Raw genomic sequence first — 21,624 nt, 5'->3', positions numbered from 1 at the left:
GACCATCAAAGACGATGTCGCCATTCAGGCCCAACAAGATTTTAGTTGCTGCCAGCAGAGAAAATCTAGTTGAGTGCTCTCCTGGGTGGGGTGTGGGGGCCGCCCCTTCTCCTTGCTCCTTTCTAGTGCAAGCCCCCTTGCAGCCTTCATCTGTTAGATACCTCTAACTTGCATTCTCTACCAAGAAATAGCATTGTGAGCGGGGATTCAGTGCCTTCAAGGCAGGAAGCAACTGACGGGAGAGAAAGCTGCTGTGGTCAGAGCTGCAGGTGTGAGTCTTAACATGGCAGCAGCCAGAACAGTTAGCTAAAAACAAAACAAAACAAACAAACAAACAAAAAACCCAGCATGCTCTTTTGACTAATTATTGGCAGCACTTTTCACCTGAGGGGAAACAAAACCTTTGCAGACCTCATCTTAGCCTTTAAAATATTGTTAAAAGATATATAAATACCCCTTAAAAAAAAAAAGAAAGAAATGGCTGTGGGAAACTAAAGGAAGGAGTGGCAAAATGGCACAGTGGTGCCTGGTGATCAAAGCTCCATCCCAGACTGTCACATGAGGGTGGAAGGTGAGAACCAACTCCACAACGACGTCCTCTGGCTCCACACATGCACCATGGTGTGAGCGAGTACACACACAACACATGTACATCACTCACGTACATATACACACACGCCACACACACACGCCACACACAAACACACATGTGCAACAATAATAAAACAGTAAAATATAAATAAACATAAAATAATAAATTATTTTTAAATGAGGAGATGGGATTCTGTGCCACAGGCTTTCCAGGCCAAAAGCCAGCAAAACTGTAACAGCTGTGAAACCAACGCACAATTCATAGAATTTAAGAAAGCAGCCACAGGGTTGAAGAAATGGCTCAGCGGTTAGGAGCACTGACTGCTCTTCCAGAGGACCTGAGTTCAATTCCCAGCCACCACACAGCTCACAACTATCTGTAACTACTCTACCAGAGGATTTGGCACCCTCACACAGATATACATGCAGTCAAAACACCAGTGTACATGACAATTAATTAATTACTTGTTAACTAATTAATTAAAAAGGAATTGAGTCAAGCAAGGAGGCACTACTTGCTTACTCCAGAAAAACATTGTTCTAGAAAAAGAATGATTTAAAGAAAAGAAAAAAGAAAGCAGCAATAATGAACCCAGAGGAGAGTGCGCTTTGCAATTCCTGAGCCACCTTATGTGCAACCAGCAGGGGCGGAGTATGGCATGGTCTCAGACAGGTGTTTTTAGTCACTGCCTTGAATGGGCTATATTTAGAAATGGGATTTAAATTGCCACAGCTTCCAAAATAGAAACAGTCCTATTTGGAGACCATCTTTCAACAGGACAATGCCAGCATCTGTCACAGAGAGCGTTGGCCTTTGTTCCTGAGGCCAGGCTTGCTCTTAAAAAAAAAAAAAAAGAAAAGAAAAGAAAAAAAGATTGTTGCACTAGCAGGGAATTTTCTTCACAATCCAAGTAGGTCATGGACTAATAAGCACAAGAGAATACTTTCTTTGCATTAAAAAAAAAAAGACCAAAGTCAGAATGAAATCTAAACCTCTCCACTAAGCAAGCAGCAAAATAAAGTAGCCGGTATAAATAGCTGTGTGGTATGTCAATACTCCATGCCCGGGCCAGGGAGACGTTTCCTTAGACTGACGTGGTTTAGGAAGCGTTATTAAACAGCTGTCACTTGTTCTGGCTCTTTCTCTTATCAGAAGTTAGTAGGCTGGAGGGACGGCTCAGTCAGTGAAATGCTGGCCTTACAAGGATGAGGTCGTCAGTGCCAGGCCCAGAAGCCAGTGTTGTGGCATGTGTGCCTACAATGCTAGTGCCGGGGAGGTGAGACAGGTGGATTCCTGGGGCTTGCTGGCCAGCCTGGCAGGCTCCAGGTCAGTGAGAAACTGTACTTCAGCCCCCTTCCCCCCACCTTAACCCCAGAGTAGTCCAGTCTTCGTGCTAACACACACACACACACACACACACACACACACACACACACACACACTAAAATACGTCATCTAGGAATAGGCCGTCTCTGACCTTGAACAATATGAAACGCCCTCAGGCATCTTTCAGGAGTTTTATTATCAATAGAAACATGTGACCATGTCATCCACGATGCTAATTTATGAAAACAAACACAGAGTCCTGGCTTACATGATTATGCATGCCGTGTTCGGGAGGTCTCAGTGCCATCCTTAGCATGTTGCTCATACCCAGCACACAAGCCACCCTGTCTTCCCTGAGTCACCAGAATCCTCACTAATGAAATTCTTGCTCTCCCCACTGCTGAGTGCACACCTGCATCAGCTGTCAAAACCCCCCAAGGATTGATTTTAAGTTTTTAATAAAAAAATTTTTTTTCTCACCTGGTCCACTAGGTGAATTCTAACGGTCTCTTTAAAATCCCCTCGGTTTCCCCAGTATGGCCTATAACCTAAACTCCCACAGCATGCTGTCGCGTGCCTGGGAGCATCCTCGAGGCCGCTGACCTTGTGTGTGTCTGGGTTTCCCATCAGCCCTGCCCGTCACCAACACTCTGCAGCAGACAGTTGGCCGAGCAGGTTGGACGATCCAGAAAGAAATAAGAGTCCCGCAGGGACACCTGCCCCTGGGAGTAAGTGACCGGCCACCTGCACACTTTTTACAGGCAAGGTAGCTCATGAATTGCAAAGCAGACTTCTCTCCTCACTTGTTTTCTTTTTTTTTTTCCCCTGACATGATGGATTTCACATTGATGAAGATGGGTCCTTGCCTGGCTCTTGTTCTGGAAAATGTCATTGCATGGGGAAACGCCTGGGCGCCTCTCCTCCTCTTCCTCACCAGAGCTTCTAGAGACACCAGCTCAAACCAGGGCTGAAGCTACTCAGAAGTCCCTGTAATCCAGTCGATGGCTGTGACGAGCATGCACAGGACCCTGATTATCACGCACCGTGACAGTAAGGAGCCCTCTGCTTCCTGCTCCATACCTGTGATACACCTGCTTGGATCAGGGAGGGTAGCCTGGTCTATTCTTTTCTTTTCTTTTTTCCCCCAAACAGGGTTTCTCTGTGTAGCCTCAGCTTCTTAGACTTACTTTGTAGACCAGGCTGGCCTCCAACTCACAGAGATCCAACTGCCTCTGCCTCCCTGAGTGCTGGACTTAAAGGTGTGCGCCACCACGCCTGGCTGTTTGGTTTATTCTTATAAGAATTAGACAGTGTGGCTCCAGCTCAGCAAGACAGCATGGGCATCACTGTTAACGACACCACAAATCTTCCTGAAACATGAGGCTTACCTGTCACCCTCCCCTCTCCATTGTCTCAGCGTGTGCTGTATCACATTCCAAAGCACATGCAGGGTAGGAATGACATATGTGTGATGGCACATGCCTGCATTTGTGTATTTGTGTGTGAGTGTGTGTGTGTGTGTGTGTGTGTGTGTACAAGTTTGTATGGGTGCGCGCATATGTGTAGAAGCCAACACTGTGTGTCTTCCTTAATCACGCCCCCTCCTTATTTTATTTGACAAAGAGCCTCCCCGTAAATCTGGAGTTCTTTGACTGTCACACTGGCTGGCCAGTCAGCTGTAGGAATGCTCCTGTCTCTGCACCCACAGTGCTTGGACTACAGATTTGTGTTGCCCTGCCTGGCTTCCACGTAGGTTCTGAGACCCAACTGTAGCCCTTGTGTTTGTGTGGCCATCACTCTACACACTGGGCGGTCTCTGCCACTCCAGGGTAAGGAATGTCTAATGCCCTGTAACAGCGCAACAGCGAGGGAAAGGTACAAGAAGGGAGAAGGTGATAGAGACGCTGCAGCAACCTCCAGAGCGGCACACCCAGAGCTGCAGCAACCTCCAGAGCTGCACACCCAGAGCTGTACACCTGCCCCGGTGTCTTCTCCCATTCCTCCCCCTCCCTCTTTCACCCTATTCCCCTCCCCTAGGTCTGTGACAGAAAGGACCTCCTCTCCCACCATATGGTCAAAGCCTATCAAGTCTCATCTTGGTAGCCTGCTTATCCTTCCTCTGAGTGCCACCAGGCCTCCCCACCAAGGGGAAGTGGTCAAATATGGGGCACCAGAGTTCATGTCAGAGTCAGTGCCCACTCTCCACACAGTGTGGAGAATGTCCTGTCCCTTGGCTAGATCTGAGTAGGGGTTTAATATTTACTGCATGTATTGTCCTTGGTTGGTGCAGTAGTTTGAGCAGACCCCTCTAGGTCCAGATCTAACCATCATGATGTTCTTCTTGTAGGTTTCTAGGACCCTCTGGATCTTTCTATTTCCCCATTCTCTCTGCATCTATCCCAATCTCCTGGTAAGTGAAGACTTTCATGGCCCGACACTACATCTTCATACCCTGGCCACGATGCTGCCAGGGATCTTGATGCTCAGCCTCTCAGACAAGAGATGTGTCAAATGCAAACCAAGTACAGGGAGGAGAGGAATTTAATAGGCCAGCATCAGCCACCTCACGACCAGCACCTCACAACCACCAACGAAAAGCTTTCTTTAATTACAATGACCTAGTGAAGATTAAAAATCAGTTCTAAACCCTAGATATAATTTGTTTACTGCATAATAGTGGGAAGATACCTTTCATGTGGGAAAAAGCTGAGAGCTTTTTCAGACTCCATGGGGGCTGGTGGGCGGGGCTTGCTGGGGGCTGGTGGGCGGGGCTTGACGTGATGGGCAGGATGGACAGGAGGGTAAAAGCACATGACTGTGGCTGGCACCTGCACAGTGGACGCTGACCCACAGCACCCAAGGCCACCAGACCAGGCTATGTGTAACTAAAGGCTGGTCAAACGCTACTGAGCCACCAAAGGACTGGTCAGGGGTGAACCCAGAGTCTCCCCTACAAAGTGGACTCCAGGTTATGGGGATAAAGGGTAACTGGGCACCTGAACACAAGGAATGAAAGGAGACGGGTTTCACACACGGGGCTTCCGTGCAGGGGCATGAAAAAGAAAACCACGGCGGGCAACGAACTCACACCTGTTGTTACAGTGGGAAAAGCAAGGTCTGGAGAGGGCATGGAGAAAGGAGGCCCCGTGTGTATTATGGATGGTACTGCTGCACATAGGGAAGGGGAAGCAGATTGAGACCTGGTGTGCTGTGGCCATATGACGGGGGAGGAGTCTCCTTCTGTCAGAGGTCTAGGGGAGGGAAATATGGTGGAAGAGGAAGGGAGGGACGGAGGGCGGGTGGGAGGGAGTGGGAACATACAAGTGAGGGGGTAACATTCAGGATGTAAGATGAATAAATTAGAAAAAATTTAAAAATATTTTTAAAGGAGAAAAAAAAAAGGATGGTCTGATGTTCTCAAAAAAGTACAAAAGGCTTGCCTTGCAAGTGGAGGACCTGGGCCTGGATCACCAGAAGCCACTCAAAAGACAGAGATGGAGCAGGAGTATTTGTAAGCCGAGTGCTCTTTCAGTGAGATGAGCAACAGGCAGGAGAGTCTGCACAAGTTCATGGGTTAGCTACCCTGCCATAGACAACAGAGAGAACACTACAGAGAGGTCCTGCCTCTTACAAAGCCGACTGTCCTCTGACCTACACACACACACAAACACACACACACACACACACACACACACACACGTACATACATACATGTGCTGCGGTATATGTACCTGTGCAAACATATGAATGGGGGCTGCATGTGCCCCGCCACACACACAGTAGGAGCTGGATATATGGTTGAGCAGTTAGGAACTTTGGCTGCTCTTCCAGAGGACCTGAGCTGCATTTCCAATACCCACGTCAGGACGGAGGCTGCATGACCTCACCTTGTGTGGAATCCAACAGAGTCTGACTCACAGACAAAACGAGCAGAGTGGTGGGTGCCGGGGAACAGAGGAGGGGAAAGCAGAGTACTGGCAGAGGGCACAGTGAGCGAGTCAGGCACGTAGGGTCAGTGAGCTTTGCACATCTATTACATAGCACAGCCACGGTGCCCGTTCTTGATATTATTATGTAAACGTTCTTGAAAATGGCTGAAATGGGTGACACTGCAAATATTCTCACCAGAAAAAAAAACTACGTGATGTGACAGATGAGGTTAACCTGAGTTCATCATTACGTCACGTACACATGATCACATTATAACTTACCCCAGATTTTAAAATATGAACAGCCTATGACTACATACTAAGAGCACTTGGGGAGCAATTGCTAGGCGCCAGCCAGTGTCTGCAGCATGCACTACTTACTGACTTACATTCAGCACCCACTGACGTTAATCAGCTTTATTTGCACATTAGGGAACTGAGGCATATGCACCATGCTCAGCATTGGTCAAGTGGATAAGTGGGAAACAGAGGCAGGCGGCACGTGGCAGTCAAGCTGCTGTGTCTTTTCTCATAAGAGCTCAGGGAACACAGTGACCTGGCACACAGCGTTCACCCCCTGCCTGAGCACGCCCCCCCCCCCCCCGCCGTCCCCGCCACCAATGCCAACGCACCATGCGCTTAGATCCAGCCAGAGCTTAGCGCCATGCACTTGGGGATCCATCCACAGCTTCTACCTCCTGTATGCAAGATGCAGACACAGATGCAAATTGGACCCTTTGAGTAGCCGATGCAAATTGGACCCTTTGAGTAGCCGATACAAATTGGACCCTTTGAGTAGCCGTCTGAGTCGCCCTGTTTTCAACACAAGCAGACAGGACAAGCTACCGGCCTGTCCTCAGGCACTTACGTGTATTGGTGAGGCAGGGTCAGGCTGGACGCTCTAAAACACAAACCAGAGGGCCTGGGTCACCTGCAATTGCAAGGCTATGCTGGTGACAGTATACACTCACGCATACACACACACACACACACACACACACGCACACGCACACACAGGCACGCACGATGGGCTCTTGCCTTCAGCAGGGAGTACTGGCAGCTGGCCATGACCAGGCAGAAGAGCAGGACCCACAAGTCTCTGCAGAAGCCTCGATTCAGAGTCAGAAACCCCAGGAGGGAAACCAGAATGCTGAGCAGAACTGCCGCCATGTTCTCCTTCACATCTTCAGTTCTGTGCAAACACACAAGCAAACACGGGCTAAGACCCACAGGTCACGCTGTTACCAACGCGAGCTTTCCTGCACTCGTGCACAGACCTGCACTGAGCAGAGGGGCCATGTTGTTCCAGCCCTGCGTCAATTTATCCTTGTGCTGTTTAAACAAAGTCCTTGTTTTGACCCTAGGTGTTTGGCCTTTTTAAAATTTTATTTATTATGTATTCAGTATTCTGCCTGAACACCAGAAGAGGGCACCAGATCTCGCTATAGATGGCTGTGAGCTACCATGTGGTTGCTGGGAATTGAACTGAGGAGAGCAGCCAGTGGTCTTAATCTCTGAGCCATCTCTCCAGCCCAGTATTTGTTCTTGAAATAACTGAAACACTGTTGCAGTGACTTCCTTGGTTGCTGGGCTGGGCTTAGGAGGAAGAGGCAGCTGGGTGGGATGTCTCAGAACTCCACTGGCTCCTCTCAGCAAGGGTTTGGGAAGACTGCATTGGCACCTGGAGTTTGCTGCCCAGTTCCAAGAGCAGGAAGCTGTAGGGGGGGATGTGACCCCCAGACAGTGTGGAGAACCTAGCTGGGTGAGCTGCGGCCATACAGTCTTGCAGGGTCACTTTGTTTGTCCTCCATGTGGGATGGAAGGTGCAGAGGGGACTTCATCCAGACATAAGGTCTTATTAGGAGGGTGTGAAAAACGGAAAGGGGTATTTAGAGCATTGTTATATAAAAGGGGCCAAAGAGCTGAGTCAACCGAGGTGGGGGGGATAGGGTCGGGTTGGGGGTCCACAGCAGGGAGGAATGAAAGAAGGGTAACAAGCCAAAGCACTAGAGACAGCCAGGGACTGAAGGGGAGTCAGTCAGCCTGTTGGTGGCAGAGGGACAGGCCAGATGTGAACCAGCAGCAATGGGACCGTGACTTTAGAAGTGCAAGACCTTGACAGGAAACAGATACACAGTGGGACATGGAGGCTGAAGAGAGGGGGCTCTGTGGGCCACAAGGTCAGGGGACAGGGACTATGCGGCTTGGTGGGTCTCTCACTAGACTTCCGAGTACGTTTTGTAACTCATCACCATTTACTGGAGGACGTTATGTCTTCACCTGCTGAATAGTGATCCCTTTAGGCAGAGATGGCCGGCTGCCTTGTCCCTCAGGACAGTCATGAGCCTTTTATTTTATGTTAGGGATTTATTTTACTTTTAATTATGTGTACACATGTGTGTCTATGTTCGGCTCTGTGCACATAAGTGTGTAAGGGCCTAGGGAGATGAGAGGAGGATGTCACATCTGAACCCAGGCCCCCAATGTTTGCCTATGAGCTACCACCCCGGCCCCGCAACCACAACTTCTGACCAGTGTCCCCTCATGTCTAGCTGCTGCTTTGGGTCCCACTATGTTCCTAACAAGTTTGCTGTTGTCCCAAATAGGGCACTAGCCCTGTGAAGACAGACACCAGGGATGTGGCATTCCCCAACCCCTCAGTGCTCAGCACACACCTGGCATGCATGGGGCAGGTGGCCAGCAAATGCTTGCTGAATGAACAAGATGCTGAGCTAAGACACAGATGGGCAGCTTCTTATTTCAGATGCTGACCTGATAAACAGACAGATGAAGGTAAGGCTTGGAGAGAGAGAGAGAGAGAGAGAGAGAGAGAGAGAGAGAGAGAGAGAGAGAGAGAGAGAGAGAGAGAGAAGGGGGAGTAGGGGAAAAGGGGAGGGAGAGGGGGAGGGAGGGAGGGAGAGAGAGAGAGAGAGAGAGAGAGAGAGGGAGAGAGAGAGGGAGAGAGAAGGGGGAGGAGGGGAAGATGGGAGGGAGAGGGGGAGGGAGGGAGGGGGAGAGAGAGAGAAAGAGAGAGAGAGAGAAAGAGAGAGAGAGAGATTTGATTTTCATATGAGGGGTTAACATGACCTATCCCTTGTACAGAGAAAAGCAGTATTTTTAAAGCCTCATCTAGCAGGATGTAGTAGTGTGGATTGCTAGTCATAGACTCGATGTTCTGCTCTCGTGTGCACGCCCTAGGGTAGCACGCTATTGTTAGCAAAGCGATTACAACGCAGTCCCCTGACTTGAGGGTCCTGAAATTTACCGCTGTAATTTTGCAAGACTATCATTTTTTGAGTTTTTTTTTTCCGCATGTGATCACACCATTTAAGACATGATTGTACCATTACTGTAACAAGTAGTCACTGGGGGACAGATGGCAGCCCTGCCATTGCCCCAAAGGCTGGCACCAAGCTCTGAACACAGCCTGCTGTGCGAGCGTTACACAACGTACCATCCGTTTCAAACCAGTCCCCACCAGAGCCACAGCCTCTGAAAGCCCTAATGTGTCCTTGGCTCATCCTGACAGGGGCCCACAAACAGGAAGTGCCCATCTTCATTGCCATTGCAAACGTGAACCTCCCTGCCTTGCCTACCCAGGCTACGTATCTCTAGCCACAGTGTTTCATTTAGGGGATAATAGTTAAGAGGGGGCAGAAAGGAGGGGACGGCGCAGATGAGCGGGCAGCACCACCTTAGTGCGTGGTTGGATGGAGAGAGTAGCTGCAGCCTGTTCAGGGACAGCTGAGCATCACTCTGCTTTACCTCCCCTTCTTCCAGGGGCCTCCTGCTGATGAAATTAACAAGCACTCCTACCAGAACACGGCAGGGCATGAGCAGAGCAAAGCAGTCTGTCCCCCAAACAACCTGCAGCCCAGTCCATGGTACATGGTACACCGTCATCCCTCCCCACCACTACCCTCCACACACCCCCACCCCCGGCAACTGTGAAATTCAGTGTCTAAGTCACTGGGCTTCACAGTGAAGCAGGGCATGGGCTGGAAGTACCCTGGGGAGCCCTAGCAAGCAGCACTTGCATTTTAGGAGCATTTGAGGCTGCTCTCCGGTGCCCTCCCTTGTCCTACAGCCACACCCCTGTGTGCCCTCCCTTGTCCTACAGCCACACCCCTGTGTGCCCTCCCTTGTCCTACAGCCACACCCCTGTGTGCCCTCCCTTGTCCTACAGCCACACCCCTGTGTGCCCGACCAGCTTACCTATCCAATAGCGCCAACAAGGTGAGTCGGTCGTACCAGACTTTAATCCACTTCCCGGGAAAGATGAGGAACTTGTAGAACTGCTCTCGGTTAAACTTCCCCTGTGCTGAGGAGCGCGAGGAGTCTTCCAGATCCTGACTCACATGCTTTACACGTCAGAGATAGGACGGGACAAAGGCAGAGACAAAAGTCACCGTGATGATGCGTCCTCATCACAAAAACATCCCTTAGTCACTATGACGTGTCCTTGTCACAAAAACATGCCGTAGTTTAAAACCCTAAGGGCTGGGGCTGGCTGGGGCTGGCTGGGGCTGGCTGGGGCTAGCTGGGGCTGGCTGGGGCTGGCTGGGGCTGGAGGCTCAGTGGCTAAAGGCACCGTCTGCTCGTGCAGAGGATCTGGGTTTAGTTCTCAGCACTCACATGGAGGCTCACAACCATCTGCAACTCCAGTTGTAGGGGCTCTGACGCCTCTGCATGTATGTATGTATATATGTATGTATGTGGTTCACACAAACATATGCAGGCATTTACACACACACACACACACACACACACACACACACACTTTTAAAAACACAAAGCCTGGAGGTGGAGCTCAGTGGTAGAGAAACTGCCTAGCGTGCTTGAGAACCTGGGTTCAACTCTAGTATCGAAACAATATAGAAAACAAAAGCAGATGACCAAGCTCCAAAACGTATTTTGTTTAAAAGGGCTAACCTAAAAAAGAAAGTAATTAAGGTCACACCAGTCCCAGGAAGATGTTATCACTGGAACTCCGGCACTCGACATATTAGACACTGAGTCAAGGTTCTCCTGGGAAGCAATCATTACATAAGACAAGGAAGGGTCCAAGAAAGTATAGTTCACGTGGCTTAATTTTAGAGTTGTATTAAATATAATATTGGGGTAAATATCCAAACTTTATTCCAAACGCAGAGGCTTTGGTTGAAGGTCACTAGGTCAGTGATGACCTCTGTCCTCAGAACAGAGCACACGGGGACAATGACTCAGTGGGTCACATGCTCGCTACACAAGCACGGAGAGCAGATATGCTCCCTGGAGCACATCAGTCATGACGTCGTGTGCCTGTGCCCCAGCACTAGGGAGGGACACATGGGCAGCTGACGCTTATGACCAGCCAAGTCTAGACCACCTGGTGAGCGCCAGGCTGCAGAGAGACCCTACTTAAAAAACAGCGTGGAGATCGGCTGACGAACCACAGCCGAGGGTGACCTCTGGTCTCGGCACTAATAAGCATGCATGTATGTATACACCCATGCTCATGTGTGTGTTTGTGTGTATGTGTGTGAGTGTGTATGTATATGTACACATACACCCATGCTCATGCGTGGGTATGGGTGTGTGTACGTATGGGTGTGCATATGTGCATGTGTGTGTGTGTGTGTATGTGTGTCTGTGTATGTATGCTTATGTGTGTATGTGTGTCTGTGTCTGTATGTGTGTCTGTGTCTGTATGCTTATGTGTGTATGTGTGTCTGTGTCTGTATGTGTGTCTGTGTCTGTATGCTTATGTGTGTATGTGTGTCTGTGTCTGTATGCTTATGTGTGTATTCATGTGTGCGTGTGTGTATGTGTGTGTGTGTGTGTGCTAGTTCTTCAGTGTCTAGCATGTCTAAAGAAGACAAAAAAGAAGCACGAATCGGAGGAGGTGAGCAAATAGTGACCTGGTTAGGAGCTGGTGTTTGCTTCAGGAGACTGAGCAGAAGGTGAGGTGTCCACCAGTGGCCACCTCTGCAGTCTGTGCCCAGCACTCAAGACAAACTGAAGCTACCATGTGCTCGGTCCCACCCAGGAGGCTGCGTGGATGAGTGCCTGCCTTGGCTGGGTGTGGGGTGATGGGGAACCACGCTTTCCTGAGGCTTCAGGACCATGAGTCCCCTCCTGCTGCCCCTGCAGGTCTGCAGCCCTCATCCACACGGTGGAATTAACCTTCAAGCATCTCCACCCGCCCAGCAAAAACACAGTCTAATCTGAAGGTGGAGCCTCGATGTGTGTCTCAAAGAATTCACACAGATCCAATGCAAGCAAGACATGATAGATAGATAGATAGATAGATAGATAGATAGATAGATGAATAAGCAATAAAATCCCATGTCAGCTAGTGCTAGAACCCACATGCTGATAAAACACACACACACTCACGCACACACACACACACACACACTCACTCACATGTACACATGTGCGCGCGCGCGCGCACACACACACACACACACACACACACACACACACCCTGGGTGAGTTTAGGAATTGCAATCATCAGCTTTAATTAAAAATATTTAAAAATCACTATTTTTATAATTTTATGTATATTGGTGTTTTGCTTGAATGTATGTCCGTGTGTGTGTCAGTCCCCTGGAACTGGAGTTACACTGAGTTGTAACTCCATGTGGGTGCTGGGAATTGAACCTGGGTCCTCTGGAAGAGCAGTCAGTACTCTCAACTGCTGAGTCATCTCTTCAGCTCATAAAAATTATTTTTAATTATGTGTAAGTGCATGTGAGTGCAGGTGTCAGTGGAAGCCAGAAGGGGGCAGCAAATGCTCTGGAAGGAAGTTGTAAGCCACCTGACGTGGGCCCCTCTGCAAGAGCAGTGTGTGTTCTGAACTGCTGAGGCATCTGTCTAGGCCCTAATTTTAATTTTTAAAGAAACTTCCACAGTGAGTCCCATGATGACCACAGTAGTTTGCACTCCCACTGGCAGTGAACGCTTGTCACCCTGATTGGGGTGAGGTGGTATCTCAGAGTAGCTTTAATTTGCACGTCCCTAATGACTAGGAGGGTTGAACAATTTTTAAAAACCTTATTGGTCATTTGTGTTTCTTCTTTTGAGAACTGTGTCCTTTCCATTAGCCATAGAGTATAAGACCTCTTTGAGACATTTTTCAGAGCCATCTTAAATACAAATATAAAGCCACACTAACTTTGCAAAGGCAGGGTACTTTAGAAGGGATAGAGACGTTGACAGGAAAAAGGCAAACACGGAAACTGAGAAACTTCACAGGAACTTAAACTCATTCATCTGCTACCCTCTCCACTCAGGCTAGGCCAGAGGAGGCCCACCTTTCTCAGAAGTCAAAGCCAAGAATTCCTTCCCCTAAGAAGCCTGCCCTGGCCTTTAATCCCTATGGCCCATGCTGCAGTTGCGGCTGGGAGGCAACCTGGGTCTGTGCCCCTCCCTCTCATGGTGCCGCTGCCTCTCATGGTGCCCCTCCCTCTCATGGTGCCCCTCCCTCTCATGGTGCCCCTCCCTCTCATGGTGCCCCTCCCTCTCATGGTGCCGCTGCCTCTCATGGTGCCCCTCCCTCTCATGGTGCCCCTCCCTCTCATGGTGCCCCTCCCTCTCATGGTGCCCCTCCCTCTCATGGTGCCCCTCCCTCTCATGGTGCCCCTCCCTCTCATGGTGCCCCTCCCTCTCATGGTGCCGCTGCCTCTCATGGTGCCCCTCCCTCTCGTGGTGCCCCTCCCTCTCGTGGTGCCCCTCCCTCTCATGGTGCCCCTCCCTCTCATGGTGCCCCTCCCTCTCATGGTGCCCCTCCCTCTCATGGTGCCGCTGCCTGGGGATCCTCGCTCAGCCTCCCGCGCCTCTCCCTGACACTTGCCTGGATGACTGACTGAGCATTACAAGGAGTTTCTTGGCGAACTAACAGAAGGCTTCATGTTTTTACACCCTTCATGTCATTCAAACCAACAAAAAAACTCCTTTCCAAATCAAATATTTAAGAATATTTGCACGCTTAGTAAATAAATACAAGGTTATCATATTTTTTTTTAAAAAAGCAGATATTTTTAAAACCACGTAGTGTCAGGCAGAAGATGCCAACGATGCTCTTAGGGGTTTGCACTTCCAAGCAACCAAAGATCAATACGAACGGACTCTTGTTGCATTTGGGAAAGCGACTGAGACAGGGGGTTGCTGGCCACCTGCGTGGCACTTTCTCACCACTCAGTACACAGCCCTATGGGGACGTTTCACAGGAAAAGTGGAGTGAGATTTGACTCGCCAGTGGGCAACAGACACACCTCAAGATCTGCTGCTAGGGCCAGGTGTGTGTGTGTGTGTGTGTGTGTGTGTGTGTGTGTGTGTGTGTGTGTGTGACTCAGTCAGTAAAATGTTCATCACACAATCACACAAGCAGGAGGACTTGGGTTTGCCCCGCTCCCCCCCCTGCCCCACCCCCCCCCCCCCCCCGCTAGAACCTATGGGAAAAAACCAGGCATGAGTGGTGCATGCTGCTCTCCCAACACTGGGGAGGCAGCGATGGGTGGGTCCTGGGGCTCGACGGGCAGCCAGCCTACCCTTCTTGTAGAGTTCTAGCTAATGGGGGATATTGTCTCCAAAGAGGCAGACACTGATCCTAAGACGCCAAGTCTGACGCCTGAGACTGTGCTCCAGACTCCACACACATGTGTACTTTCACACACACGTGCACATATGTGTACCTGCGCGCGCGCACACACACACACACACACACACACACACACACACACACTATATTAAGAAGAGCCAGGGCTTCTACAGCAGCCATGAACAGCGACACTGGTGCACACATACCCGTGGGGTCTCCGACTGCGTCCTCCGAGCCACCATTAGTAGCAGCTGCTGTTGAAGGGCACTGACTGCAGCGTCCCCTGAGGATGGGTCTGGACTTCCTGAAGTGGTGGTGCTGGAGGAGCTGAGAAGAATCTCTCTGAGGATGGAGAAAACAATCCTTTGCTGAGCAGCTTGTACCTGGATGCATTTTTTATTACCCAGAAACCCAAGGAGGTTGCGGGTGTCTGGCACAGGGAAGGACTGCATGGGTCCTGATCTTATGTCCTCGGTAAGGGATTAAAAGTTCTGCATGCCAGGCTCACTGCAGGCCTGAAGCCCTGGGCCCTGGACGCAGTTGCTACGCGTGAGTGGACACTTGCCGCTCAGCTCTGATTCCTGTATATGATGTGAGTGCAGTGACCACTACAGGCCGACTCAGGGACCTCCAGGCCCCGACTGGGCAGAAGTTGGACTGATAACTGTGTGAGGGTTACATGAATTGTGAACTTGGCAGGGCTTAGAATCGCCGAAGAGACGAGCCTCTGGGCGTGCCTGTGAGGAAGTCTCTAGAGTGGGTTAACTGAGGCAGGCAGACCCACCCTGAGCCTGCCTGTGACCCCTTAACATCTTGGACTGAATAGGCCAAGAGGTGGGATGGACACCGACGTCCGCCTTTCTCTGCTTCCTGACTGTGAATGCCATATGACTCCTTCAACCGCGCCCTCCGCGCCATGATGGACTGTGTCCCCCTCAAACTGTGAGCCGGGGCAAGCCATTCTTTCCCTGGGTTTTGCTCGCTTGATCACAGCAACGGGAAAAGGAACCTCAACATTCTGCTCCCCGCTGCAGCACCCGCTCCACATCACCCCAGACTCCCCAGCGCACGAGAGAAGTTCCTTAGGAGAAACGCTCTGTGGTAGCCGGAAGGTCCTCGGGGAAGTGGCCGTCGTTAAATGGCTTACATCCTAAGTGGATTGGCAAGACTTAATGCAGCCCTCTGAACAATCTCAGCCCTGGCTCTTTTAATGTTTAAATGCATTTTTATTAAGTGTGTCTATATGTGCCTGCTTATGTGTACAAGCGCCAGCTCAGAAAGCAGAAACTAAGACGTACTCCATGTGGCCTCCCAGCAAGATTCCTACAGGCCTTCGGAGATGACAGCGGTCTGGTCTGCTTACCCATGGCTGTTTCTAGGGGGATTCCCTCCTCCTACGGCCTTATCCACGTAACTGGGGCTGTGTGCTAATGGAGGCTTGTCAGGGATCTGAGGCTCTGTCCTTGCCTGGGCAAGGAGACCAGTTTTTATCACTCATTCATCTAGACAGTAATTGCCTTGGGATTGGATACACAACATGGTTCTAAGGAGTCACCTAGGGACAGGGAGTGTTATGGACATACACCCATACAATAATAAAATAAAATAAAATAAAATCAATAGTCTGCCTTTCTCTGGCCTTTAGTTGCTACATAAGTAAGAAATGCCTTGCGTTGCTAGTAGCCACTTTGCCACCATGAGATACATATCAGAGGAAAAGGTAGAGCTGAGAGACCAGCTAGCTCCTGGGCCAGCATACTCTGAACAACTTGTTCTCTCTCCCCCCGCCCCCCAGATGTTATTCCTCAGGGAACATCTACCTTAATTATTTTATTAGTGGAGCAATCGCACATTTGCCTTCTATTTGAGACCTCCAGTTGCATGACAAGCACCGTAAACCCTCTTGCTGGTTCCCTGTCCACCCTTTTGAGACAAGGCCCCTCACTTTTGACCTAAAACGCGCCCACCCGTTTAGCTAGCTGGCCAGCAAGCCCCGCGGTCTACCTCCTCCACTTCCAACGCTGTCACTAGGCCCAGCTTTTCTCCATGAATTTGGGGGTGGAAGTCAGGCTTCATGGCTGGCACTCATGGGCTGGCCTTCTCCCCAGCTAAAATGTCCTACTTTCCAAGGCAATGTGCTTTCTTCTGCTTAATTCATTCTGAACCGAGTCTTCAGAGGCCTGCAGCCCAGACTGCGTTAACAGATGGAAGCCGTGTGCCAGTCATGCAACCTGACCTCTGACCTCTGCAGCTCACAATACTCCTATGACCACCTTTCTCACTCTATCTCCTGACTTCTCCGTTCACAAACACAATCACTTGCTCTCTCTCCCCCCCCCCCCTCATGAATCTTCCATGCTTGTATGATGTAATTTGTGACTAAGGATGATGAGTGAAGCTTTCCTTACAAAGAGCCATGTCAGGTGCACACCAGGTAAGACAACATCACAGAAACCCCAAAACTCTAAACCCCAGTGCATTATGGTCTCGAAACTCAGGCCATCTGCAAGAGCAGTGTGTGCTTTAAACCAATGTCCCATCTGTTACAGTTTGAATATAAGATAGTCCCCTCCCGCCCCGCCCGCAGACTCGTGTGCTTGAACACTTGCTCTCCAGCTGATGGCGCTGTTTGAGCGGCTGTGAAGCCTTTGGGAGGTGAGGCCCTTCTGGATGAAGTGGTCACTGGGGGTGACTTTAAAGGTCACCATCCAGGCCTATTCCAGTCCCATCTCTGTTTCCTGACCCACAGGAGTGTGGGGACCACTTCTGCAGTGTCCTCCCTATTGTGAGGGACGGTCCCCTCCGATACCATGAGCTGGAATCCTCCCTCTGACAACTTGCCAGCGCCAGGTACTTGGTCACAGCAATGAGAACGGCGCCCTAGCGAGCGGCTGCTCCCTCGTGAGCACGTCCCTTCCGCCCCCTCGTGAGCACGTCCCTTCCGCCCCCTCGTGAGCACGTCCCTTCCGCCCCCTCGTGAGCACGTCCCTTCCGCCCCCTCGTGAGCACGTCCCTTCCGCCCCCTCGTGAGCACGTCCCTTCCGCCCCCTCGTGAGCACGTCCCTTCCGCCCCCTCGTGAGCACGTCCCTTCCGCCCCCTCGTGAGCACGTCTCTTCCGCCCCCTCGTGAGCACGTCCCTTCCGCTCCCTCGTGAGCACGTCCCTTCCGCCCCCTCGTGAGCACGTCCCTTCCGCCCCCTCGTGAGCACGTCCCTTCCGCCCCCTCGTGAGCACGTCCCTTCCGCCCCCTCGTGAGCACGTCCCTTCTGCCCCCTCGTGAGCACGTCCCTTCTTGCCGCTCATCTCATCTCGCCTGCCACTAGTGGACAGGCCCATTAGATTTACCGAGACAGCATTTCATTACGACTTTGCTGGTTCACATGGACACCGCTGATGGACAATGTGGCTCTGGAACTTGGTAGTGATACAGAATAGAAATAGGAATTCCCCGAGAGGATGGGGCCAGAGAATCAGAAAGTTGGTGTGTGAGAGCTGCACCAAAGCCATGAAACTAACTAGAGTACATTTCAGGTAAAAAGAGGTCATGCTGGCACAGGGGCAGGAGCGAGGGGAGCCCACAGCCCAGAGGGGGAGCTGGAGGCACGCGGACCCTCTCCTGCTGACTACAGCCCGGGGTGTCAGAAACAGCTCTGCCAGAGGCTTCCTGCCAAGATGCCGGGCTCTCGGGAGGGGCCACTCCTGGGCCTGATCCCTCATGTTAGCGAGCGCAGTTGTAATTGCAGAGCAGTACGCCATTAGCGGGGGGGGGGGGGGGGGGCTCTAACCCACCGCGTTACCGCTGACTACCTAGCCACATTGTTCTGCCATCTTGGATCTACACCTGTAAGAGAGAAGCATCTCCCTCCTAGAGAGCGTGAGAACTAGAAGAGTACGTGAATGTTCCGACGGAGCCTGTCCTCTACATCGGGGCAGGTAAGAGGTTCTGGTCTCTCTGTTGCCTCCTGCAGATGGCGAACTTGACCTGAGTCTCCCTAGCAGGTAGCAAGATGGCTGCCAGGCTTTCCATAGATCATGCCTGGGCCCCGGCTGCAGTGGGGAGGAAGGGCGAGCCTCCACTCATGTGTCTAACGCAGACTCAAAGAACACATCAGCTTCCTTCTCAAGGAACATCTGCCACCAGCTTTGGCCGGGTCCTTATCACAAGTGTACACTGTCACCTGTGCTGGCTCCTGTGCGGCCTGGAGTGACAAGTCTGTGATTAGCAAAGCCATAGGCTCCTCCTCCACGGCTGTGGGGGCTTCGGCACTGAGGGACCATGAGGCCAATGCTCTCTACTGTGCTAATGAGCTGTGCATGACAGGGGTGCTTGTTTACTAGGGGGTGTCAAAGGACATTCCAGCCTCCTCCAAAGCATTCAAGGGATGCAGAGAAGCCACTCTGTGGAACAACTGTCTCAGTGACACCACCAGGTCCCCGTCAGCTTGAGGCTGGGCGGGTCTCTGGTCAGCTAGGGGGATGAAAGCAGAGTCAAGCACACTCAGAGAAGCGTAGTGGTGGTGTAGGGGTGACAGGAGGAGCCAGCCTGGATGGGACCCAAGAAGACTGAGGCTGAGCTGGGCCCTGCTGGCTCTGACCTGGAATTCCAACATTTGGGTGGCAGAGGCAGGGGGATAGCTGAGAGTTTGAGGCTAGTCTGGGTTACACATTGAGACCCCATTTCAAACAAATAAACAACTGCAAGTAGACACTCTGCTGGGCTGGCTGGGCCAGGGCCAGGTCTGGGGTGAATAGTGGCACTGGGTGTTACAGTCCCTGCGCCCCGCTGGCCCCAGCTCCCCATGGAAACTGCAAGAGGATACAAAACAATCCAAGGGCAACACTGCCTCCCAGTGACAGAGCAAACATAACCCAAAATTCTTCACCCTCACCAGATTTTAAGACAAATTTTCTGCCCCCTGGAGAGTGTACCTCTCGTGCCTTCCCTCTGTGGGACACAGGGAAATACCTTAGGAGAGGAGCTCCCTGGCTGTGGGGGACAGCAGCCCGATGGGGGCGGGCGGGAGGGTTCTAACAGCAAGCTGACTTTAATGTGGGGACTAACTCCCTGTCCAGTTCCTAAGACCACACAAATGAGGGGAAGGCTTGGTGAGGCAGCGGAGGGAAAGCAAGTGGATGGAGTGCGCCCCCATGTGGTGGCTAGGGTTGTGTGCAGGCATAAGGTCTCAGCGTCCAGCTTGGATGTCTGTTCTGGGCCTGGAGAGAAATGTCTCTTACCCACGTGTCTGAGACCCCAGATAAGGGCCTCAGTGGGAGGAAGATAGATGAACAAACACTGAGAAAGCTGAGAGCGTGGTGAAGAATCTATGGGAAGGCCCAGTCCAGGACCATCACCTGGCCCTCTATGTGACCAAAGACAGAGTTTTCAAGTCTTTAACTCTGATGCAGCAAGCACACATCTCTCATTCAAATCAATAGCCACACAGCTCTGAGCCTGAGGTTAAGTAGCCCCAAAGAGTTGAGGTGTGCTGTGCAAAGCGCAGTTGATTGGGTTCGCAAGGGGGAGGCCCACCTCTCACTGTCAGTCCAACCGCAGCACCCTACCTCATCCTGTTCTTCCAAGCTCAAGGTCTTTGCTTCTCTGGAACTGTCTGACTGCTTGCCTTCTCTGGGACCCAGGCACACCATGGCTGTGGGCTGCAGAGATGGCTCAGTCTACAAAGCGCTGGCCGCACAGGCATGTGAGCCTGCGTAACAACATCAGGAGTGGGGTACGCTCTTGTAACCTCAGCACTGGGGACGTGGAGAATGGGGGTCCTTGGCACACCCTGGCCAGCACGCTCAGCCTATGTGGTGAGGCCCAGGTCCTAGCGAGAGGCCTTGTCTCAAAAAACAAAACAAAACCCCAAGAAAACAAGGCGGATGGCTCCGGGGGGGGGGGGGTGGTATGAGAGCTCTGCTAATGCCCCCAGGCTTGGGTCTTTCACAGGGAGACACCAATATATTACTCAGGAACTTTATAGACAACATAAAATAGAAATCTTCATTGAACAAAGAATAAAAGTTCATATTCTGGCTTAGTGGCGCATGCCTGTCAGGCCAGAATCTAGAAACAGAGGCAGGAGGATTCAAAGTCCAAGACCAGCCTGGGCTGCATGTCTCCAAAGTCAAACGAGGGCTGGAGAGATAGATAGCTCAGTCAATGAAGTGCTGGGCCCTCGAGTGTGGGGACCAGGGCTTTTGATCCCCAGAACATACATAGTGCTTTTGTAATCCCTGCACTGAAGAGGCAGAGACAAGAGGGCTCCTGGGGTTCACCAGCCAGCCAGCCGCTCGGAGAGCTGCAGGCCAGGGAGAGACTGTGTCTGTCTGTCTCTGTCTCTGTCTGTGCCTCTCTGTCTGTGTCTCTGTCTATCTGTCTCTGTCTCTCTGTCTCTCTCACACGCACACGCACACGCACACACACACACACATACATACACATGGCAGGGTAGAGGTGGGACTTTAGTTACAGAGCCTGGACAGGAACCGTGGATGCCCACTGTGCAGTGAACCATTTTGATTCTGAACATTCGTTCACTTTCCAGGCAACTTCCTCCATTTCCTGGGCTGATGACCTACTTCCAGGCCGGTTCTCAGGCAAGCCAGCTCGCTTTGGGCTCTGAACTAGTAAATCAACCCTGTGTTCTGGTCAGTTAAACGTGAAGGGGGGGTCACCAGCAGGCAGCGTTTCCATCAGCCCTTGGGAACTATGAGATTCAGGTTTCAGATACCCTTCCCAAAGGCCCCAAAGGTGTGGCCAAGGTGCTTTGCGAAAGGCGGGGGTGGGGGAGTGTGGGGGGTGGGGCAGGGGTGGGGGTGAGGGGAGGAGGTGTGCTGGTTCTCACAGTACTTTTGGGGCCAGGAAGGGAAATGAACTTCCTGTCTCAGCTTCCTCCAAGAATCCCCAAAGAGACATGGAAGTTGCAGGGCTCACAAGTCTCCATTCAGAGCAGAGCATCTGGGACATAAAATAGTCACGTGACAACTGGTCTTACAATGGCTAAGGGTCACCTTCCTGCCAGTAATGGGATCCAGCAGCTTAACAAGCTAGTTGGAGGTGCTCCCAGCCACGGAGGCCACTGTAGAGGAGAGGATTTTCTTTTTTTCAGTCTCTTCCATAGGGAAGAGCTTAGAGAGCCAACCAGCCTCCCTTCCAACCTGAGAGTCAGCATTTGTATTTGCTGTGGTTGGAG

At 51.3% G+C, this 21,624-nt stretch overlaps 1 protein-coding gene across 2 annotated transcripts in view; it reads right to left on the bottom strand.

Moving 5' to 3' along the window:
* The window catches only part of PCNX2 (pecanex 2), a 143,630-nt gene that overhangs the window by 90,832 nt on the left and 31,174 nt on the right, over positions 1-21,624 (bottom strand). For both annotated transcript variants that reach the window (XM_084757682.1, XM_084757683.1), the window contains exons 9-12: positions 14,638-14,773; positions 10,063-10,208; positions 6,886-7,039; positions 6,716-6,748 (exon numbers count right to left, since the gene is read on the bottom strand). In XM_084757682.1, coding sequence (XP_084613808.1) covers positions 6,716-6,748; positions 6,886-7,039; positions 10,063-10,208; positions 14,638-14,773 — 469 coding nt within the window. The remainder of the gene's footprint in view (positions 1-6,715; positions 6,749-6,885; positions 7,040-10,062; positions 10,209-14,637; positions 14,774-21,624) is intronic.

The sequence above is a fragment of the Acomys minous genome, assembly GCF_964271855.1.
Source record: "Acomys minous genome assembly, chromosome: 14".
Taxonomy (NCBI): Eukaryota; Metazoa; Chordata; class Mammalia; order Rodentia; family Muridae; genus Acomys; species Acomys minous.
This window is presented reverse-complemented; position numbering and strand designations above follow the sequence as displayed.